General features: G+C 37.5%; 3 protein-coding genes and 1 long non-coding RNA gene across 5 annotated transcripts; 3 read left to right on the top strand and 1 right to left on the bottom strand.

Moving 5' to 3' along the window:
- Positions 1-1634: 1634 nt before the first annotated feature.
- On the bottom strand, positions 1635-4046 carry LOC106313584 (coatomer subunit zeta-3). Of its 2 annotated transcripts, none has more exons than XM_013751435.1 (7): positions 3949-4046; positions 3497-3532; positions 2863-3022; positions 2633-2780; positions 2483-2560; positions 2002-2086; positions 1635-1910 (listed from the first exon to the last, which is right to left on the bottom strand). In XM_013751435.1, the coding sequence occupies exons 2-7, from the start codon at positions 3509-3511 to the stop codon at positions 1851-1853; spliced, it is 546 nt and encodes a 181-aa protein (XP_013606889.1). In that variant the 5' UTR covers positions 3512-3532; positions 3949-4046; the 3' UTR covers positions 1635-1850. The 2 variants fall into 2 exon arrangements, with proteins under 2 accessions (XP_013606889.1, XP_013606890.1); XM_013751436.1 differs by having other exon boundaries at positions 2633-2777; positions 3949-4033.
- Positions 4047-5101: 1055 nt separating this feature from the next.
- LOC106314641 lies at positions 5102-6049 on the top strand. The gene has a single exon (XM_013752483.1). It carries the CDS (start codon positions 5102-5104, stop codon positions 6047-6049), a length of 948 nt encoding a protein of 315 aa, XP_013607937.1.
- A 6004-nt stretch (positions 6050-12053) lies between these two features.
- LOC106316554 lies at positions 12054-12938 on the top strand. Its single transcript, XR_001264863.1, has 2 exons — positions 12054-12474; positions 12673-12938. It is a non-coding gene; the product is annotated as an uncharacterized LOC106316554 (long non-coding RNA).
- Positions 12939-19217: 6279 nt separating this feature from the next.
- LOC106314640 lies at positions 19218-20014 on the top strand. The gene is made up of 3 exons (XM_013752482.1): positions 19218-19229; positions 19325-19388; positions 19509-20014. The coding sequence occupies exons 1-3, from the start codon at positions 19218-19220 to the stop codon at positions 20012-20014; spliced, it is 582 nt and encodes a 193-aa protein (XP_013607936.1).
- Positions 20015-21114: the final 1100 nt, after the last annotated feature.

Genomic DNA, 21114 nt, shown 5'->3' with positions numbered 1-21114 from the left:
AGGTCAGATTTTTGGGTGGTGAGAAGTGGGTCAAGATTTTCAAATCTAATTTTTTGACTCTCTTCGATCTCGAACTGGTGGCACGTGGGAGTCTCTTGGCCTCTACCGATGTGGCTCTGCTTGTCAGATGATGCTAGCATCTGCTCATAAGTCGGACTTTGGTGGCTTCTTTCTACCCGGACGTGCAACGGTTTCAACACTTCTGGCGGTGTCAGGAGAAGTTTTATGGTGGCACGTGAAGCTTGACGTCTCTAGTTTAGCGCGTGGAGAATTCTGGTGCTCAGGTGCCGGCCAAGTTGTCAGTTTCTCAGTTTCTTTGGTTACTAACTTCCTTGGTTTCTCTCGGTGGTGGCCTTTTGTTGGATTTCTCCAGCTTTGGGTAGCTTGAGTTCAGTTCATTATTGTTGTTGTTGCCGAGCACAGTTTGACACTTTATTATGTGAAGGAAATCTCTCTCTAGTTCTTGGGGATAGTCTTGCGTGAAGCTCTTGGAGTTTCGTGAGTCATGGTAGCTCCGGGTTTCCGTTGTAATCGCGTGGTTAGAATCAATCATCCCAGCGTCGAGGATAGTCTCTCGTTCTCTTCGGCGGATTGTTCCTTTTCTCTCGTTCTCGAACAGCTCCATTTTCAGCCCGATTTGTGTCAAGATCTTGCATACTCAGGTTGGTGTCATGGAGTACGGCTGCGACCCTTTTTCTCGGAACGGCATCATGTACAGGTCGTCTCCAGACTTAATAAATGCCCAGTTTGGTTGATGTGGGTGTGCTTGGCCTCTTCCGTTGTTGTCTGTTCGTTCGGGCAGTTGCTATGAAGCACTCAGCAAGCTGTTCTTGGATAGGCCAGTATCTTTAAGAGCGGATTATTGGGGAGGCCAAAATTATCGGATTCCGTCTTTTGGTTAAACTTGGCTCATCTTTTTGCGGCAAGTTACTAAAGCTCTTATTCTCTGTTGAGTCATAGCTTTTTTTGGTGGTTCTTCCTTCTAATGTTGGTGTTGACTTGGCCAAACCTCCGGATAGTGGTTTTGGTTTGTAATGTATGCCTTTGTTAAAGGTTAGATTGAGTTTTTTTTAGGATTTTTTTTTTGCTTTTTGTTGTCATCTGTAATTCTGTCAAAAAATAAAAAAAAATGGTAATAATATATTTACATTTTTACCAAAAAAAACCGTTTTCCCACTCATTTGGTAATTCTTCTAAAAAAAGTCTTTTCAACCCAACAATTTTATCTCCTCCGACTTTGAAGAAAGTAATCAACAATCAAACCTAATATTATTGATACCTCTGAAATTTTTCAGCACCCAAATGGAAGGATTTAAAGACAGTTTATTAGAAATGAAACTGAAAGAATCAATTATTCACTTATCGTTTTTAACGCAGAATAGAAACATAGCCATCATAAAATGACAAAGTGCATCGACATTGAACTATATGTTTATAAAAAAAGTAGATATGACTTTGGGGAGCGTTAGTATGTGCGAGTGCGTATGTATTTTCTATTTTGAAAAAAAAAACTAGAGTTTTAGAATCACATTTTTCGCATGCAATCCCTTCTCACATTTCATGCATTCAATCGACAAAAACATAAACTTAGCAATCACATGATTGTGCTTATATGTTCATCCGCTAAAGAATAATTCTCAAGAAGAATAAAATATAATATGGAAGTATTGACCAACAACAAAAATAATAGATCCAAATGCAAGAAGAAAACAATATAAGTAAACGATTTGTAAGAAAATCAGTTAAAAGATACTTGAGTAAACATGCACTCATCTCTAGTGAACAGCAACAATTTCAGATATGGCTATTAAAGCTCATGATTAAAGATCATTTTGCTTCCACGATGAAAATCATGTTAAAAGACTTCTTGCCAGGTGCTCTCGCGCCGTTGCGAATGCTTGAGTTAATGTCTACAATTCAAAAGGCAGAAGAATTGTCAGATGCATAATAATCACTATGAAGACTATCGCTTTGCTCAAAGAAAGTTATACTGCATCACACCTGTTCAGAGAGTGAACCACTTGCTTCTGCGCTCTGCATTGCTACTTTTCCCGCAATGACATTGGCATCTGTTTCCAATACCATCCTGAACATATAACACAACGCACACATGACTGTCACCGTGATAGAATTCAAACCATTAATATCCTTCTTGATTCATTTCACCAAAGAACCACACACCCAAAAGACTTCATCAACGAGAGAAGTCTCTAAACAAATGCCCTACGCAAAACCTTTAACAAATCCAAAATGCCCCCCACGAATAATCTGAGTATGCAATAGCTATACACATCCCTAAACAGCCCCTAGGCTAAGATACGATAGTCCATAACTAGACTTAACAAGAAGAGCTTATCACACTGACTGTAGATCGAACAATAAATTCTCATAGTCCATATTATTCTTTAATCTGCAAATAACTATGGCGCAAGGCTAAGATGTTAACACAGTTATAAAATTGTAGAATAGAACCGAAGCATACCCCTGATCAACCATCTCATCAAGGCACAAAAAGATGAGATCCAAGTTTTCAAGGGCTTCCATCTTTTCAACATTGTTCCTGAAAGGATGCTAAATTTTAATTGCCTGACCAGGAAAAGATCCAAGTCATTAGTTAAGGGGAGTTTAGTACCTGAAAAGTAATGCAACAGCATCAAAAAAGCCTTGTAGAACAGATGATAAGATGAGCTCGTTTTCATCTTCACCTCCGGTAACAAAGAAGTGAAGGTCCTGGGCAAACTTATAGACAACAATGTTATTCTCCAACAGCGTGATCTCTGCTGCAAGAAAATGTAACATTGAAAGCAATTAAAATATGATATAAATACACAAAGAAATGTGGAAATTTCAGTTGCGTCTTACCTTCTGTGCGAGCATTGGTTTTAGCGGTCTTCGTGAAGACATATTTTTCAAAAGCTAACTTGGCAGCATTAGTTGTCCAATCATCCGAGTAATACTTGACAGCCACACGTTTCCCTTCAGAGTCTAGAAGAAGAATGTTCTTTACCAAAGGACAAGAATCCTGTTTCATTACAAATTGGAAAGTCAGGTGTAAGCATTAACATAGAAGCAGAAGCGATAATCCATAATAAATAATAATAATAATAATCATCCCCGGTCCAAAATTGGTTTGAAAAGTTTTTGATTAAACTGAATCTGACCATTATACGAATATACAAAAACATGACACATGGCAGCTCCGGTAGAAAGAATCCAAATCATCTAGTAACAATAGGGAAATTTTCAGCAGCAAAAGAAGGTTTCTAGAAATCTACCACAACTTTTGTTTCTAAAGCTTCCAGATTGCTTATGGGGGAGCATGAATCACATATTTGGCACACTCTCCAAAGAAATAGTGAACCACTTAAAGAAAAAGAAATCCATAGGCATACAATCCACATAGAAAAGTGCTTGATAAGACAAAGAATTGAGAAACTAGCAAAACTACATAATACTGACGTAAAACAACATTCCATGAGGTGATAGATATACTTACATTAGCCCTTGACATTGTTGTTGAACCAAATTACACCTGAAATGGTGATAAACCAAGTGTTATAAAAACAAACTAACAAACAAATCACTTTGGTAGATCTTCCAACTTCTTATCACAGTCAGTGAACACCAGAGAGTACAATTTCGATTTTTAATACAAAGACTTACAATCAGATCTATAAGATAGAACCGGGAACCAATACATTTACAAAATAAGTGTCATACATAAGACCAAGAAGATCTAAGAATCAACAGAAACCAAATCCTATTTTTTAACGAATTGAAAAATCTCATCAAGGCAACTGTGAACCAACGGCTGCAGATTTAATCCAGATCTCTAGAAAAATAAATCGAGTGTATAGCCTATCGATCTGATCTGATCTGATCTGATTGATTCGGAACATAAATATAAGAAATGGAAGCAGAGATCGAAAGGATAAGGCGATCACTTACCTTTGAGATTGAAGATGACTTGCTTGAGCCTATGGAACTAGGAAATAAGAAAATAGTACGCGTGGTTCTGATTTTACCATGTAACCTAGATGTTTTACAAGGAGAACCTCTTTATTTCATATTTGATATATATATATTTTTTAAAAATAACATATTATCAAATTATATTATATTTAAAAAAAAAAAATAATGATAATAAATAATAATAATTACAAAAAACTAGGTCGTCGACTGAACATTAAACCCTAATTAAACCATAAATCCTAAACCCTTGGCTAAACCCTAAACCTTTTAATAAATTCTAAATTTTAAATCAAAAATATTAAACACTAAAACACTAAATCCTAAACCCTAAATCTTAAATCCTAAACCTTTGAATGTTTTAATGTTTAGTGTTTTTTATTTAGAATTTAAGATTTATCCAAAGATTTAGGATTTGACCGAAGGTTTATGGTTTATGGTTTATGATTTAGAGTTTAGGATTATGATTTAGGGTTTAGGATTTAGTGTGTTGCTGACGACGTTAAATTTTTTAAATTTTCCTTTTTAATATTTTAATTTTAAAAACATAATATAACTTGACAATATTTTATTTTATTTTTTAAAAGATATCGAATATGAAATAACACAATCTTATTGATTGGTGAACCTCGGAGTTCACCTTAGGATAAACCCAAGAATAAGTCTTTTATAAAATACTAGCATCCAATACGCTCTAAGGACGGGTAAACATTTAAACAACATAATATACATAATTTAAATTTAATGGAAATTTTGTTATTTTTAGTTAAAAACATTCATTATTTTTATTACAACTTGTACTATTTTATTCTTGTTTTTAGAAATAATATATTTGTTTCACCATTAAAAATCTATGTAAATATAATTGTTTTTTTCGGGCAACTTCATAGAAAAAAAATAATCTCTCTCTAATTGGCGATTTCCAGTGTACTAACAATTGCCTTTTTTAAATCTCTTCCCTCACTTTCAATGGATCTTTGCCGGCAATCCTTTTTGCAACGGTTACCCTATAAAAGGAAACCTGATTTTATTTCCCTTCTTCTTCGTTCCTTTCCTTAATTGCATCCCAAGAATTTCTCTCAACTTGATTTTCTTTCCTTTTTCTTTGAGAAAAGATCAATCTATACTAGTAATGATTTCTTTTAAGGTAGTTTCTCAGTTTTGCGTGATTATAGGAAGCTATTCTGGAATATCTTTTGCCTTTCTACCCAAGGTGGTTCAGAACCGTAGTATTCTCTTCATCGGAAACTCTCCTGTCCGAAGCAACATGGCTGATTCACTGCACAAAGCTATTCACTCGATGTCTTTAGAGGAGGAGGTTCCGCTGACTCTCCCGAATGATCCCCGTTTCAGAGTCTTCGATGAGAACGCTACAAGTCTACTGGGTTGTCTACTCAATCCAGACTGTCAATCAATGAGTCGCATGATTGACTACATGCCCACTGCATGGAGGGTCCATGGCAGAGTTCGGGGTATTGCGCTATCCAGGGAACGCTTTCAATTCATCTTTCAACGAGAGGAGGACTTGTTGACGGTGCTAAAGGACCGGCCCTGGTCGTACAACCATTGGGCTATGGTCATGGAGAGATGGACTCTCAACCCTCCGCCTGATTTTCTCCAAACGATGCAGCTTTGGACCAGGATCCGTCATATACCTATAAATTTCTACACATCAGAGACGATGTGGAAACTAGCTGCAGAAGTGGGTCACATGGAGGAAGTGGCCTACGATCCAAAAATCTCTCAGACAAAGGACTATATTCGGGCCCTGGTTACTTTCAATACTGAAAATCCGGCGAAGGCGTCTAGGAAACTGGACACTGGTGGAGAAATAGTGACTATAGAATTTGAGTATGAGAAGCTACATAAAAGATGCTTTCATTGTTTGCGCTTACCGCATGAAAAACTAAGGTGTCCGTTGCTGAGAAAGAATCAAAACAGAGGACTTGCTAAAACAGGGGAGGGTGGGCCTAGCTTATCCATTCAGGTGGCTACACCGAAGGAGGTATCTGTCAAAACCGGTTATGCAAGAGGGGCCTCCGGGGTTCCCTCCTCTATTCCCAGAACTCCCGATCAATGAGCAACGAATGGCGATGACGTACGTTTCTCACTCAGACGAAACAGAGCGTAACGCAAGAATTCTCAGAGTCAAACAATTTATTGCTGATGCGGCGGAATCGTCTATCATCAAGACGACAAAAATCACAACAGATCTTGATAAGGCAAAGGCCATGTGTATCACTATCATGATATTACCTCACGCCTCCAATGGCCAAAGCAGAGTGATGGTGCTACATTTTCATCTCCACTTAAGGAATCTGTTAACGAGAGTGATGCTGAGTCGTCTCACTCCTTAACTGTTCAAGTTGTTTCTACTCCATTGTTGGCTACGACGGGTTTTCAGATAGGTACTTCTATGAAGGATCCTTCTGCCGGTACTAACAATGGTAGCAATAAAGCTAGATGTCGCCCGCCCTCGTGGAAAAGGAGACAGTCTCATACCAGCAACAACAAAGCCCCAGATGTTAATTCGGCCCTGCTTGTTGGAACGAACCAATCTGATGCGGATCATACTCTAGAGACAAGCTCTAAAAGGAAACCTGAAACAGACCTTGACTTTCCGGTCAACAAATCGACCAAAACCCTTACTCTTTCGGTGGCTTCCGGTATGAAGCCGCTGCCATCCCAATGAGTATCTGGTGTTGGAACTGTCAAGGTGCTGGGAGCACTGAGACAGTTCAGGTCATTCGGGAGGTTAGGCGGCTACACTTCCCGGATTTTGTGTTTTTGATGGAGACAAAGCAAAAGTTTGAGTATGTTTCTGGTTTACAAAAAAGTTTGGGTTACGACAAATTATTTACAGTGGAGCCGGTGGGTTTGAGTGGTGGCTTGGCTGTGATGTGGAAAGATAGTTATAATGTTGAGATTCTCTCGAGTGATAAGAGAATTATTGACATGAAGGCTTCGTATGGCTCACTGTCCTTCTTCTTGTCATGTGTCTATGGTGATCCTGTTGTGGCACGCAGAAAGGCAGTATGGGACAGATTAGTTGCTATTGGCTTACTCAGGGATGAGGCTTGGATTCTTGCTGGAGATTTCAACGAGCTCATGTCTGGCGAAGAGAAAGTGGGTGGTAGTGAGAGAAGTGAGTCCACCTTTTGGGACTTTAGAAATATGGCGCAAAACTGCAAATTAAAGGAGATTAGAAGTTCAGGCAATGTGTTGTCTTGGTGTGGTAAAAGAGACACAGTCTGGGTTCAATGTCGTTTGGATCGCAGCTTTGGGAACGATGAGTAGTTTAACTTGTTCCCACGTTCTAATATGCATTATGGAGCCATGTGGGCCTCTGATCACAGACAATTTTTGATCAGATTTGCTAGTGAAGATGAAGAGTATCAGAGGCGTCGGTTCTATTTCGATAAGCGAATGGCTGACATGGAAGGGTTTGAGGATCTGGTGAGGAGGAGTTGGGAAGGAGATGGAACTCCTGATGCCCGTACGGCAACTCGCATTGCTAGGTGTCGTCGAGAGATGGCAAGATGGAAAAAAGTTTCAGGGTTGAATGCTAAAGATAAAATCGCTAGGCTCAAGCTTGACCTGGAAGCTGAAGTCTCCAAACTCCATCCTAATTTTTGTTCGCTTAAGCGCATTCGTCAACAGCTTGCTGCGGCGTATATGGAGGAGGAACGATACTGGCGTCAAAAGTGCCGAGAGGAATGGTTGAAAGCAGGCGATCATAATACGCGCTACTTCCATAATTGTGTAAAGGGGAAGAAGATCCAGAATAGGATTCTCATGTTGTTGGATGAGATGGGCGGTGAGCATTTTTCAGAGGGTGCAAAAGGGCACATAGCTGTGGAGTATTTCAGGGACTTGTTTATGAGCACCAATCCATATGATCTAGAGTCCTTATTTGAAGGCTTTCAGAGCAGGGTCTCTAGTGATATGAATAACGAACTGACGGCGCCGGTATCGGATGAAGAAATCAAACGTGCTGCTTTTAGTGTCAAAGGGAGTAGTGCCCCTGGAGAAGATGGTCTCACTGGAGTCTTCTATCAGAAGTTCTGGCACATAGTTGGTCCAGCTCTAACGAAAGAGATACATGGTTTCTTCGTCTCCTCGATTCTCTCGGATGGCTGGAATCATACGCAGCTCAGCTTGATCCCGAAGGTGCATAAACCAGTAAGGATGCAAGACTTGAGGCCTATTAGTTTGTGCTCGGTCCAATATAAGATTATCTCAAAAATCTTATGTAATAGATTGAAACGATTCCTGCCCAGCCTTATTTCCGAGACGCAAGGAGCCTTTGTCGCAGGGCGTCTGATATCTGACAACATCCTTATTGCTCATGAAATGGTTCATGGTTTGAGAACCAATGGGAGAGTTGATGCGGAGTTCATGGCCATCAAAACGGATATGTCCAAAGCATATGATCGGGTAGAGTGGAACTATCTAGAGATCCTTATGGAGAAGATGGGTTTTGATAGCAAGTGGATCCATTGGATAATGAGTTGTGTCAGCTCTGTCTCATACTCTGTCCTCCTAAATGGTAATGCGCATGGCTTCATTAAACCTGAGCAAGGGTTGCGCCAGGGTGATCCCTTATCTCCTTTTCTCTTCATCCTATGCGCAGAAGCATTGGTTAGCCGTCTCAATCAATCAGAAGCTGCGGGCTGTCTCCATGGCATACGACTAGCGGCTTCAGGTCCGTCAGTGCATCATCTTTTGTTTGCTGACGACAGCCTGTTGATGTGTAGAGCTACGGTGGAGGAAGCTAAGGAGATTGTTCGATGTCTTAAAATATATGGTGAGGCTTCGGGGCAAATAATAAATCAGCAGAAGTCATCCATCATCTTTGGAGCTCGGGTAGCATCTGATGAGAAAGAACTGATTAAGGAGGCGATGGGAATTGATAAGGAAGGGGGCGAGGTATCATATCTTGGCTTGCCAGAATGCTTTAGCGGTTCTAAACGTCAGATGCTCAGTTTCTTGCGTGAAAAGCTTCAGGGACGCTTGCAGGGTTGGTTCTCGAAAGCACTATCTCAGGGAGGCAAAGAAATTTTACTCAAATCTATTGGACTAGCCTTACCTATATATGCTATGTCATGCTTCAAATTGCCTAAGGATACTTGTGCGAGGCTTACAAGTGCTATGATTGAGTTTTGGTGGAGTAGTGGAAATAACAAGAACAAAATAGCTTGGGTTGCTTGGCAAAAGTTGTGTAAATCAAAGGAGGTTGGTGGTCTTGGGTTCCATGATCTGGAAAAATTCAATCAAGCCTTATTGGGGAAGCAGGCGTGGCGAATATAAAGCAACCCGAACTCGCTGCTGGCTCAGATCCTCAAACATCGGTACTTCAAGAATGGTTCTTTCTTAGACAGCTCCATCGGAAATCGCCCCTCCTATGCATGGAGAAGCATTCTGCATGGGAGAGAGTTGCTGCAGAAAGGATTGTTAACTTCGGTGGGCAACAGAGAGAGCATCAAAGTTTGGCAAGATAAGTGGATCTTGGATAAGACATCGAGGGTTCCTTGTTATCATCAGGATAATATAGTGGACCTAACCCTCACAGTGAGTGATCTACTCGATCCTATCTCGGGTCGTTGGAGGGAAGAGCTGGTCCATGATACTTTTAGCCCCGAGGATGCGGTCAGAGTTCTAAATACAAGAGTGAACTTCACACATCAAGATGTCGTGATCTGGTGCTTTACAAGGGATGGTAGGTACTCTTCGAAAAGTGGTTACAAGCTGCTTGAAGAATTGCAGGAAGATAACTCTCCCTTTCCACCTCTTCCACCTGTTGAGAAACAACTTTGGCGGAATCTGTGGAAAACAAAGACATCTCCAAAGATCCGACATTTCCTATGGCGTGCTCTCTCGGGAGCAGTAGCGATGAAAGAGAGACTCAGATCACGGGGCATCCCAGTGGACATTACTTGTGCTTCGTGTGGAACGGAGAGTGAAACTATATGCCATGTCCTGTTCCATTGCCGCTTCGCCAAGGATACTTGGGCTCGGTCTCATATACCTCCTCCAGTTGGGGTTTTTTCTCGTAACTCTGTCTTCCTCAACTTTCACTACCTACTAGCATGCAACAGGAACAGAGTGATCTCCTCAGCTGATCATCTGGCCTTTCCATGGATTCTATGGCATATCTGGAAAGCCAGGAACAGTTTCTGCTATGAACATCACCGTCTGGATCCTTCTCTGGTTTTTGATAAGGCCTTCGAAGAAGCAGAAACTTGGCGAGGCTTGAATTTGACACAAGCTCCACCTAATCACCCAGCTGAACCTTCTTCGGTGCCTCCCTTGCGCTGGTGTAGACCACCGAGGAACTGGCTGAAATGCAATGTAAGTGCTTCTTGGGGGTCTCATAATCGTATGGGAGGTGCAGCATGGATCGTTCGAGACCATGGTGGTCTCCCTCTCTCACATAGTAGACGAGCATTCTCTGGCCATACTTCGTGTATAGAAGCAGAACTTCAGTCTCTTTTGTGGAGCATCCGCGCGCTTATTGACTTAAGAATCAAATGGGTAGTCATTGAGTCTTCACTCACTCAAGTTAGAGAGGCGCTTCTTAAATCTGATGAGTACCCGGAATGGCGACATCTGATTGATACCATTAGTGTCTTATTGAATGAATTTGATGGAGTGAGTTTGGAACAAGTAGTTGCTGGCAGAAACAGGATCGCCAATGCTATTGCACTAAGTGTGACAAGGGATCATCGTTACCAATCCTATGTAGCTACAGGTGGTCCTACATGGCTGAGTTCCCTATTACGAGAGGAGGAGTTGAACTCGGTGGCTCGTGCGTAGAATCGTTGGAACTTAGCTGCGGTGGACCCTTGTTCCCTTACCTGATCGTTCTTCGGACATTATTTACAGCACATACTTGTGTTTTTCTTCTTCTTATTTTTTTCCTTTTGTTTACTCCCCAATCCTCTGTTTGGAGGAGTATGTTGTTTTTTTTTTTGGGGGNTTTGTATTACTACTCTTTGAACCATTGATTGAATCCAGCGTCAAAAAAAAAAAATTGTTTTATTTTGTTCGTAATATTAAAATTATGTTTTAATTTTGATAGTAAGTAAAGTACTTTTTAAAACCATGTTCAATTGTGTCCAACATGAGAAACATGAATCGTTATTTTTTTTACATTTTCTCTGTTCTGAAATGTAAAAAATTTAAAATAATTTTTAATGTTTCATTTAAAATGTTTTCTACTGTTTAATATGAATCCAAATGGATCTGATTTAAGAAGATCTAGAATAAAATTCGCCTAAAACCCCTAGGACACTAGAGAGGAAACCCTAGACTTCTTACTCCAAGAATGCAGCTGCCACACTGTCGACTAAGAGATAACCAGCGCGACGGACATGAGGACAAAGCCGTACAGGAGGCCACCACCACCTGGAAAGAGAAGCACATCTCCGAAGAAGTACTATGCGAAAGGAGAATGCTCAGCATGGTGAGGGGAAAATTCATCGGTTTCAGTTCAGGAACAAATCCCATAATATTGATTCACAAGTCATATGCTTAGAGAGTATATGTCTGGTGAATGGTTCTTGGAGCCCTACGTTGCATTTTAGTGGTTGTGGATAAATCTTAAAGGATACATCTGGACAAATCCAACGTATGGACAACAGAAATAAAAAAATGAGAGAATCTTTGATGCATTCAGAGCTAGAAGCTCTAAGCAGAGCAAGAAGCTCTAAGCAGAGCAATGGAAAGCATGTTTCGTCACTATACGTACCAGGTTTTTGGAACAGATTGCAAAGATTTGTTAGCAATGATTGGGAAACTTCATGCTTGGCCAAACTTTTCTATGGAGATGAAGGTGATAGTGGTTTTGCAAAGGAGATTTCATCATCTCAAGCTTATCTATATTCCAGGACACCTCAATTTTCAATAATATAATGACATTTTGTTGTAAAAAAAGAAGATCAAAGCGATATCTATTACAATAAAGTTGACTTGCCTCTCCTGCTGCCACCTCAGCACACATAGTCCCAAATTGCGTCACGTGTCAAGCTCTCCTCTTTCTTTACTTCTTTAAAACGTGACGGAATCTAATATCTCGCTGGGTTAGTTGTATGAGCCCATTATTATTCAAATCTCGGCCCGACATGACTTTTAGGTTTGTATTAGCATCTATGTGGTCATGGTGGATGTTCAGCACTGTAAACAATCAGTTTTCATGGTTTCCGATGGTTGAAATGTTTCCCCTTTTCTTTATTTCACCATTAATCCAATCATTTAACTACGCTCCACATCCTCTTCCACTCCGTCTCATTAATTCGGTCTCATCATCGTTGAAGGTAACGGTTTGAAGCTCGACGTATAAATGTCTTCTCCCGGATGGATCCAGACCTACACCGGCCAGTTATCTGCAACCTTAAATCCATCTTGCCTGCGCTCGTCACCAATTTCATTCAGTATATATATGAATTAGAAAGGAGGCCACAACAAATCTGTTCGTCTCCCATACTTTATCAAACCCAAATCTCTGTAAGAACTGCTACTATTATGGCGAATCACTTGAAATATTTAGATGCTTTTCTTTGCTTCTTTTGTTATGTTTGAAGTCTGAATCATATCTATATTGTTTTTTTGTTATGGAGCCATCCTGAAGTGATTTTCATGTCTCTTTTTGAGTAATGTTTTCTCCGATTGATTCATCATTAAGTTTTTGTGTGGATATTGTAGGAAGGAAATTAGGCAAGTGGGAACCAAAGAGCATCGTAAGAATAACTCTGCTGATTCGGGTAGAAAAAGCTTAGTCTTGTCTGAATGGTAACTGAGAGAAAAACCATTATAGCTGCAGCTAAGGCTTTGCAAATCTTGAAGGAAGAAAATAAACCAAAGGAGTAGGGTGTTCTAAGTAAGCCAAATAAAATCTAAGTTAGCTTTTGAACCTGTAAGATTCTTTGTAAGAACTTTGTATTTCCATTTACAGACATGTTGTGTCTTCACTGTCTTTTCTCAAGAGTTTTCATCAAATTCACTATCTTACCAAACGACATCAAATTCATTACACTCAGAGAAAACCAGTAGATAACCAAGTGTATGCATCAATACCACCTGCCAAAAGATATCTGTAGATCATCTGTCGATTACCTTTATTAATACACCAGTACCAACAGCAAAAGTACAGTATTAACACCAAAATCTTAGTTATCTAATAGTTTGGTGTTGAAGAATGAAGCCAAAATTTTAGTTATCTAATAGTTTTTTTAAACATAGTAAAACATGTAGCTGAACAAAAGAATTCCTTCTGTCTTCAAAAAGAACATGAAGAATTTGGATCCAGTTTTTCAGATCTGTAACTAATAAAAAGGTTTACAAAAATACTCACCAAACCAAGTCAAGAAAATAGCAACTCCATTAATAAGATAAGCTTTAGATTGCTTCAAACCAGAAATGTCATAGTACCCTCTAAGATTGATCTCTGGTGTAGTTACTTCAAAGATTAAAACCATGTATGTATAAAGTTGATCCTCTCCAAAGAACAGATAGCAAGCTACTGGTACTCCAGATAAGCAATGATGGAAAATCTTGAAAAGAAAACCAAATCAATATTTTGAACAAGTAAATAAAACTAATTGCGAACACATAAGCTTTTTTTGTGACTACTACTTACATATTAAGACAACAAAAGCTCATGTTACTTTATCTTTAGTTTGGTGTTAAAAGTTTCAACCATTTTTGAAGTTTATGTGCCTTGCCTAGCTTCCTAAAGTGCAGCCCATACATTGTACACATTGTCGTATGTTCCATTTAATGAAAATGTACAACCAACAGTATTACGAACATGTACGGTAAACACAAATTCAACTTCATAAAGCCTCTTGATGTGTAATAGCTAAACATAATTATCAGAAATTTTCACTCACCACCAACTCCTAACAGTGAAATGGCTTAGAAAATCCGTCTACTAACTAAAGCAGCAGACACCCTCGAAGATAATCAAGCACCTAAACGTAGAGGCAATCAGTGGCGTCTTAAGAACACATCTGGTCCATCAATAAACAACACATAAGATCATGGTACCATGTAGTTTATGCTTCCCAGCAAAGAATATCGGGTCATGTTGTACTTTCTCCAGGCCACCATACATTTTGACGCAGGATGCTCGGCAACGTGTCCATGGCCACACGAGAAATACCAAACTACAAACTTCGTGAACCAGCCCTTAAACAATACATAGACCTTAGGTAAGCTAGCACACCAAAATAGAAAGCATTTGCAACAGAGAAGCAACAATTACAACTACAAGCAGGTGAGTCACAGAGTACTAATAACATTTTAATGAAAATGTTTCTTGCCAACTTATCAATTCGTACACTGCGTCACTCTTACCTTCCTATTAAACTAGCTACATGACTGCAAACAGCTCTTCCACCTACTAGAATGTTCCATCCTGAACCAAGCATATGTAATATCACCATAAATGCAATTAAATGATTTCCTACATCACTTTTCATATGTTGCAAAGTAAAGTAGGTATCAGTGACAACCTTTCTGATGGAGCGGAAGCAATGATAAACAGCTCAACCAAGGGGTTATGGAACCACGCTTAGGACCTGTCAGCTCAACCAAGGGATTCTAGGGAATCCTCGCTTGGGACCAGTTTCTTGATTGATGAATCTTATCAAATCAATATAAGGGATATATAATATTATTCTCTCAAAAGCCAAAACTCTTTTATTAATCAAATCAAACTAAATACAACTTTAGGCTTCAATGCCTATTTATAATAAATCCTTAAATCTAGAAAACTCTAATCTTAGTTATAATAGGAAAACCATTAAAATATGAAAAATACAAATAAAATATAATTATTTATGTAAACTAATGAATAATAAAGATATTTGGATAATTTCCAAATATCTTGCTGCATCAGGTCTCGCCGGCCAAGAAAGATTCGTCCTCGAATCTTCAGCCGATTTTTCCACATAGGATTCTGCACAAAATCTTCACAAGTCGAATTTACACAAATCTTGCATGAGCCGAATTCTTCATAGAACTGTTTCTGCACGAATATTGCACGAGCCTGATTATGCTTGAAGTCTTCTGCATAAACGAGATTTAGCGCTATTTTTGCACGGACTAAGTTATCAAAATCGTTTTCCTCATAAACATCATAGATTGGATCTCCACAAATCTCTTTGTAGATCTCATCATCTTCATAAATGTCGTAGATTGGATCACCATGAGATCTCTCGATAGATCTCATGGTATTCTCTCTCGACAAAAAGACTTTCGTCCACGAAAGGATAAAGATTGCAACTGTTAATCAACATGACATCCAGAACCGTTTTTCGATTAAGAAACCAAAGATACACAGCTCTGATACCACATGATGGAGTGGAAGCAATGATAAACAGCTCAACCAAGGGGTTATGGAACCATGCTTGGGACTTGCCAGCTCAACCAAAGGATTCTAGGGAATCCTCGCTTGGGACCTGCTTCTTGATTGATGAATCTAATCAAATCAATACAAGTGATAGAGAATACTATTCTCCCAAAAGCCAAAACTCTTTAATTAATCAAATCAAACTGAATACAACTTTAGACTTCAATGCCTATTTATAATAAATCATTAAATCTAGAAAACCCTAATCTTAGTTATAATAAGAAAACCATTAAAATATAGAAAATACAAATAAAAGATAATTATTTTACATAGATAATTACTTTATGATACCACCTGATGGAGCGGAAAACATGTAATTACGTAACAGAGTTTTATCTTTCAAGCCTAGATGTCTTTTATCGTAGTTGCAAATTATTTTCCCTCAAATTATTCATTTCTACTTCATTATTGTTTTTCAAGAATTACAAACGTCCATGTCTTTTTCCATTCCGCTTAAATATAATACATCCACTGTAAACAATAAAAAATCGTATCAATATGAAATAATGAAAATATACTTTTTTGGGTTTGATGATTCTAAAGAAATCTGGTCAACCAAGAAGTTATAACCAAAGTTCATAATCTATTTAAATCAGTTTATGTTGTTGGACGGTTTTTTTATGTTCTTCCAATGCAATAGCATGGTGTTGTCACATACTAGCTATATTTATTTGAACCACAATTTTAATACATGAATAATTGTAACTACATTCTAAGAAACTTACTTAAGATTTATAATTATAGAAACTCAAGATTGTGATTTTGTTTTCCTAACAATCCAACTGAAGAAATAAGATGCATTAAACTGCATCTAAAGTAATGTACAATAGTAATAGATTTACCTCTAGGTAAAATACTGGTTACAGTAAAAAGTTAAAATTCAAAACAAATTGTTAATAAGAAGAACAACTGTGAAAATACCCTAAAGAATAAATGTCAAATAGTTTCACCGTCATTATAAAAAGTACATAAGTTTTTAAAAAGTTGTGTAAATAAATGTATCAACAAATGAAAATATAACATGGACACAAGTCGTAAGATAAAGAAACATTAAAAATTATAAAAAAGCGTGCTGCAGCAACAAACAAAAGCCACTTCAAGAACAAAATTTAAATGTAAATGACAATTCACAATACACTCAAATAAATAATATCTAACAACCAATTGCCACACACACATTGGAATTGATACAAACAATATGAACACCAAAATTCACAAACTGTTTTTTATTTTTTGGACAATCACAATAGACTACATATATCATAATAATTCAATCAAGAAATATTAACTCCCACGAAGAAGCAATAAAACACAACCAATACAAATATATAACATAAACAACAATAAAAAAAATTAAATAATAATAAAATATCAATAAAATGTATTACATTTATTGTCAATTGATTTTTCACTCTATATAATTATTTTACTAAAAAAATACTCTTTCTGTTTCACTTAATTTACCCAAACACATAGAAATAATCATTTTTATTAGTTTATAAAATCAGTTAGACATGAACATTGGCTATCTCTTTAGGTACGGGTTTTCCTTTTGGGTATCATTTTTTTTGTTTTGAAATTAGGCCCCGCTTGAATATTTTAAATTTATGTGCGGGTTTTGAGTTGGGTCCTTCTGGGTCTGGATGAGTTCAGTTCTGATGTATAGGAACCTAAGAATATCAAAATAACAATTAAAAATGTATTTGAAGCGGGTTCAGATATTTGTACCAAAAATAACCATATTACCCGATTCGGTCTAAGTCTTTTGAATACAATTAGTTATATTATGACACATCTAAAATATATAACACTAATTATGAAAAACAAATATTAATTTATAAAAATGTAAGAACCAATACCCGAGCGGGTGCGCGGGTCAATGTCTAGTTGATATTTATGTTCAATACAATGGTGTGAAATTTTTGTTGTCATGTGTTTATGATGATCCTAATCAACAAAATAGACATTTGATACGAAAAAAATACAGAGAATTGGTAGTACTCATAATGATCATTGGCTCCTAGATGGAGATTTTAATGAAATACTAAACAATTCAGAAAAAGATGGAGGACCAACTCGTGATGAGTCCTCTTTAACGGATTTCGGGAATCTGTACACAACATGTGACTTGTGCGATCTTTGATCAATAGGTGATACGTTTTCATGGTTTGGAAAGAGAGGAATACATGTGGTAAAAAGCTGTCTTGATCAGGTTGTAGCGATCTCAAAATGGCTAACTATGTACCCGGCTTCTGAAGAGGAAGTCTTACGTTCATCAGGTTCAGATCTGTTGGTTTATGGTTGGTTTGTGCTCATGATTAGACAGTATACCGAACCGGTTTAGTTAACCGGTAGTTATTGGTTAAACTCCATAAATGAACCTATGCAACTCTTCATGAATGTATGTGTTTGTTTATTGAAGATATGTTGCTCTTCGTTGAAGATATGTGATCCTTCACATATGTATCCTTTGGTTGTCTATAAATAAGACATATTGCAAAGAGAAGAAATCAATTGAAGTAATAACAAGATAATACTAGAGAGAGAGAAATAAGTTTTATAGAGAGAAAACTATAAGGAATCAACTTGAAATGCACTTGAACGGTGACAAGTGGTTGATATCCATCTGTGATTTCATCCCCGACTCTTGTCCGATTGTATCAAGTAGTATTCATCGCTAAACCGGGCTAAAAGTATGCTTTCGGTTTAACCCGCTTCCGCATTAGAATCTCTAACATTGGTATCAGAGCATTTGGATTCAGTTCTGGCATATTTATATTCTTAATAATTATGGATGATAAGTAATATGGGTTACAAAAATTCGTTTATGATGAATTGAAAAAAATGGTTAATGCTTAGAATAATTTTAAAATGGTGAATCCATGAACACACGATGAAATGAGTTGAAACTTTGCACATGTGTTCATCAGAATGCCATGAATGTTTCTGGAAATTATTGCATTTAGAGCCGGAATATATTGCATAAATTTAAAGAAATAGTTAGTCAACCGGAACCATTGTTTCGCTCATATCTCTCTGATTATAAATCGGAATCGCATGTGTCTTATGTCAATGCGTAGATATTGAAATTATCTTTCTACTGATATATTACGGGAAACATTTGATCACATATTCTGAGAGATATATGGGTCAAAAGTTTCTGCCGCAGAAAACAAAAATGATATGAAGAAGATGAACCGTAACTCGACACGTGTCACGTTCGGGTTTGTCCCAAAATGTTGATATTTGTCTTGCTCATATCTCTCTGAATATAGATCGGAGTTGCGTAATTTTTATGTCCGTGCGTAGCTGCTGAAATTATCTTTCATTTGATATATATTACATATAATTTGGACATATATTTAGAAAGATATTATGATAGTATGTTTTGATCATATAATAAGTTTTATGTATAAAATTTGAAAAGTTAAAATGTTAGATTCGTTTTGTTAAGTTGATGGAGAATCTAGATATATTTTGATCAAAATGTATTGTTAGAAATTAAATTAATTAAGTATTAATTTAATTTAGGTGATCTTTGTGAATAAACATGTTTTATTTATTAATTCATGTTAGAAAATTACATTTATCTAGTGGGAGTTGTTTTGTGTTTAGAACTTAATAGAGTGGGAGTTCTAATTTATTTAGAACTTAAAATTTTACATAAAATAAATTAAATTATTGTAATAAGATTTTAATATGGGTGATGATTGAGAACATAGTGAACTCTCGATCTTGTATTTAAATCAAATTACTATGGTTTAGTTTATGTTTATTGCAAGATTATATTATGTGATAGAAGTATTCAAAAAAAAAAAAAATTAATGTCTCTAAGATGTTCCAGCAGGTATGTCGTATGCGTGTAAGAATATCATTGCTGAGCTCAACCGAGGAGAGAAACTGGATGGTGATAATTACGATATGTGGTATCGGAAAATTTAGTATGTCCTCGAAGAGCAAGAGGTGAAAGAGACTCTTTTCCATCTCATGGAAGAGCCTGCGCAGGGTACTACAAATCAACATAAGAGAGATAAAGAAGCATATAGTGCATGGAAAAGAAAGAATAACATAGCTCGCATTATTATGTTAAGTTGTATGAATGATGATCTCATGTGTGAGTTTGAAGAGTACGATACTGCGAAAGGCATGTGGGAGGCCTTAAAAGAGAAGTTTGGTGCCACATCGGCAACTAAACTTAGGAGACTTAATCAAAAGTTTAATGACTATAAGAAGCGCCCAAATCATTTGATGAGGCAGCATCTCAGAGTCATGTCAAACATGATTAGAGAGCTCAAAAATGCTGGTCAAATTATATCTAATAAACAGCAAATCCAAGCGGTTCTCCGCTCGTTACCTGAAAGTTGGGACCATATAAAGGTTCAGATGACACTTAATGTCAATGTTAAGACATTTGAAGATATATCACGTCATCTTGAGTTAGAAGATGAGCGCCTAGAGGCTGCTAAACCTTTTAACGAAGCCAACTTTGCAAAATCAAACGGGGATTTGAAATGCAAGAGAGGTAACAAGGGATATAAGGCTCCAAGTCATACTGATCCTAAGAGGCAAAAGAAATATGCCAAACATGGAAAGCGTGGAGGCAAGAAGGATAAGACCAATTTAAAATGCTAGAACTGTAGCTCATTGGGTCACTTTGCTCGTGAATGCACTGAGGCAAAGAAGGTAATATCCTTAAACTCCACTTGTAAATATGCTTATGTTTCTAGTTGTGCAATGCTTACCGAATCTCATCCTTTGTGGATTGTAGACTCAGGAACAACAAACCATGTAGCTAGAAGTCGAGAAGCATTTGTGGAGTACTGACAGATACCTAAAGATACAAGATGGTTGTATGTGGGAAACAATTCTAAAGTTCCGGCATTGGGTATCAGCACTTGCCAACTACATATGCGTGGTGAGAAGACTCTCATATTATATGTTCCTGAAATCCATCGGGACTTGGTGTCTCGTTTAGCTTTACTTAAGTTAGGATTTAGTTTGGACTTTTATGATATGTGTTTATACATTTCTCTAGAGTATGTGTTCTCTGGTTCTGGTTATACATATGATGGTTTCATTGTACATGATTGTACTAAAAATATTAATAATTATAATAATGATCATTGTTTTTCATATGTCACAACCTCTAGTAATAATGAAATAAATGTGTTGCATTATAGACTTGGTCACATTGATGTTGAAAGAATGAATATATTGGCTAGAGAAGGCCTTCCTGGTCCACTCACCCGAGTTGATCTTGACACATGTGAACCATGTTTAGCTGGAAAAGCAATAAGGAAACCATTTGGGAAAGCAGCTAGAGTTGATCATCCATTGCAATTAATTCATTCAGACATTTGTGGTCCGATGAATGTGAGGGCGAGGCATGAGGCCTCATATTTCATCACATTTATAGATGATTCCACTCGATTTGGATATGTGCACCTAATTTCTCATAAGCCAGGAGCATTAGAGTGCTTTAGGCGATATAACAGTTTGGTCGAAAATCAGTTGGATAAGACTATTAAGTGTTTGAGAACTGATCAAGGAGGAGAATATCTATCTGAACAGTTTAAGAAACTATGTGATGAAAAGGGTATTGTCAGGCAAATGACTACCCCTTATACACCACAACAGAATGGTGTAGCGGAAAGAAGAAATCATACTCTTCTTGAAATGGTTAGGTCTATGATGGCGCATGCAAACCTTTCAGTTTCATATTGGGGGGGGGG

The sequence above is a fragment of the Brassica oleracea genome, chromosome C9 (genome assembly GCF_000695525.1).
Source record: "Brassica oleracea var. oleracea cultivar TO1000 chromosome C9, BOL, whole genome shotgun sequence".
In the NCBI taxonomy this organism is placed as follows: domain Eukaryota; kingdom Viridiplantae; phylum Streptophyta; class Magnoliopsida; order Brassicales; family Brassicaceae; genus Brassica; species Brassica oleracea.
The sequence above is the reverse complement of the archived record's forward strand: the minus strand, read 5'-3'. Positions and strand labels throughout refer to the sequence as shown.

Excerpts from the sequence above, each read along its gene's own strand:
- LOC106314641 (XM_013752483.1), top strand. The coding sequence starts at position 5,102 with ATGATTTCTTTTAAGGTAGTTTCTCAGTTTTGCGTGATTATAGGAAGC.
- LOC106314640 (XM_013752482.1), top strand. Across the intron at positions 19,389-19,508 it reads CATGGAAGAGCCTGCGCAGG|AGTACGATACTGCGAAAGGC; the intron begins GTACTACAAATC and ends GTGAGTTTGAAG.
- LOC106313584 (XM_013751435.1), bottom strand. Across the intron at positions 2,561-2,632 it reads GCTGTTGCATTACTTTTCAG|GAACAATGTTGAAAAGATGG; the intron begins GTACTAAACTCC and ends GCATCCTTTCAG. Across the intron at positions 2,087-2,482 it reads GATGAGATGGTTGATCAGGG|GATGGTATTGGAAACAGATG; the intron begins GTATGCTTCGGT and ends TTATATGTTCAG.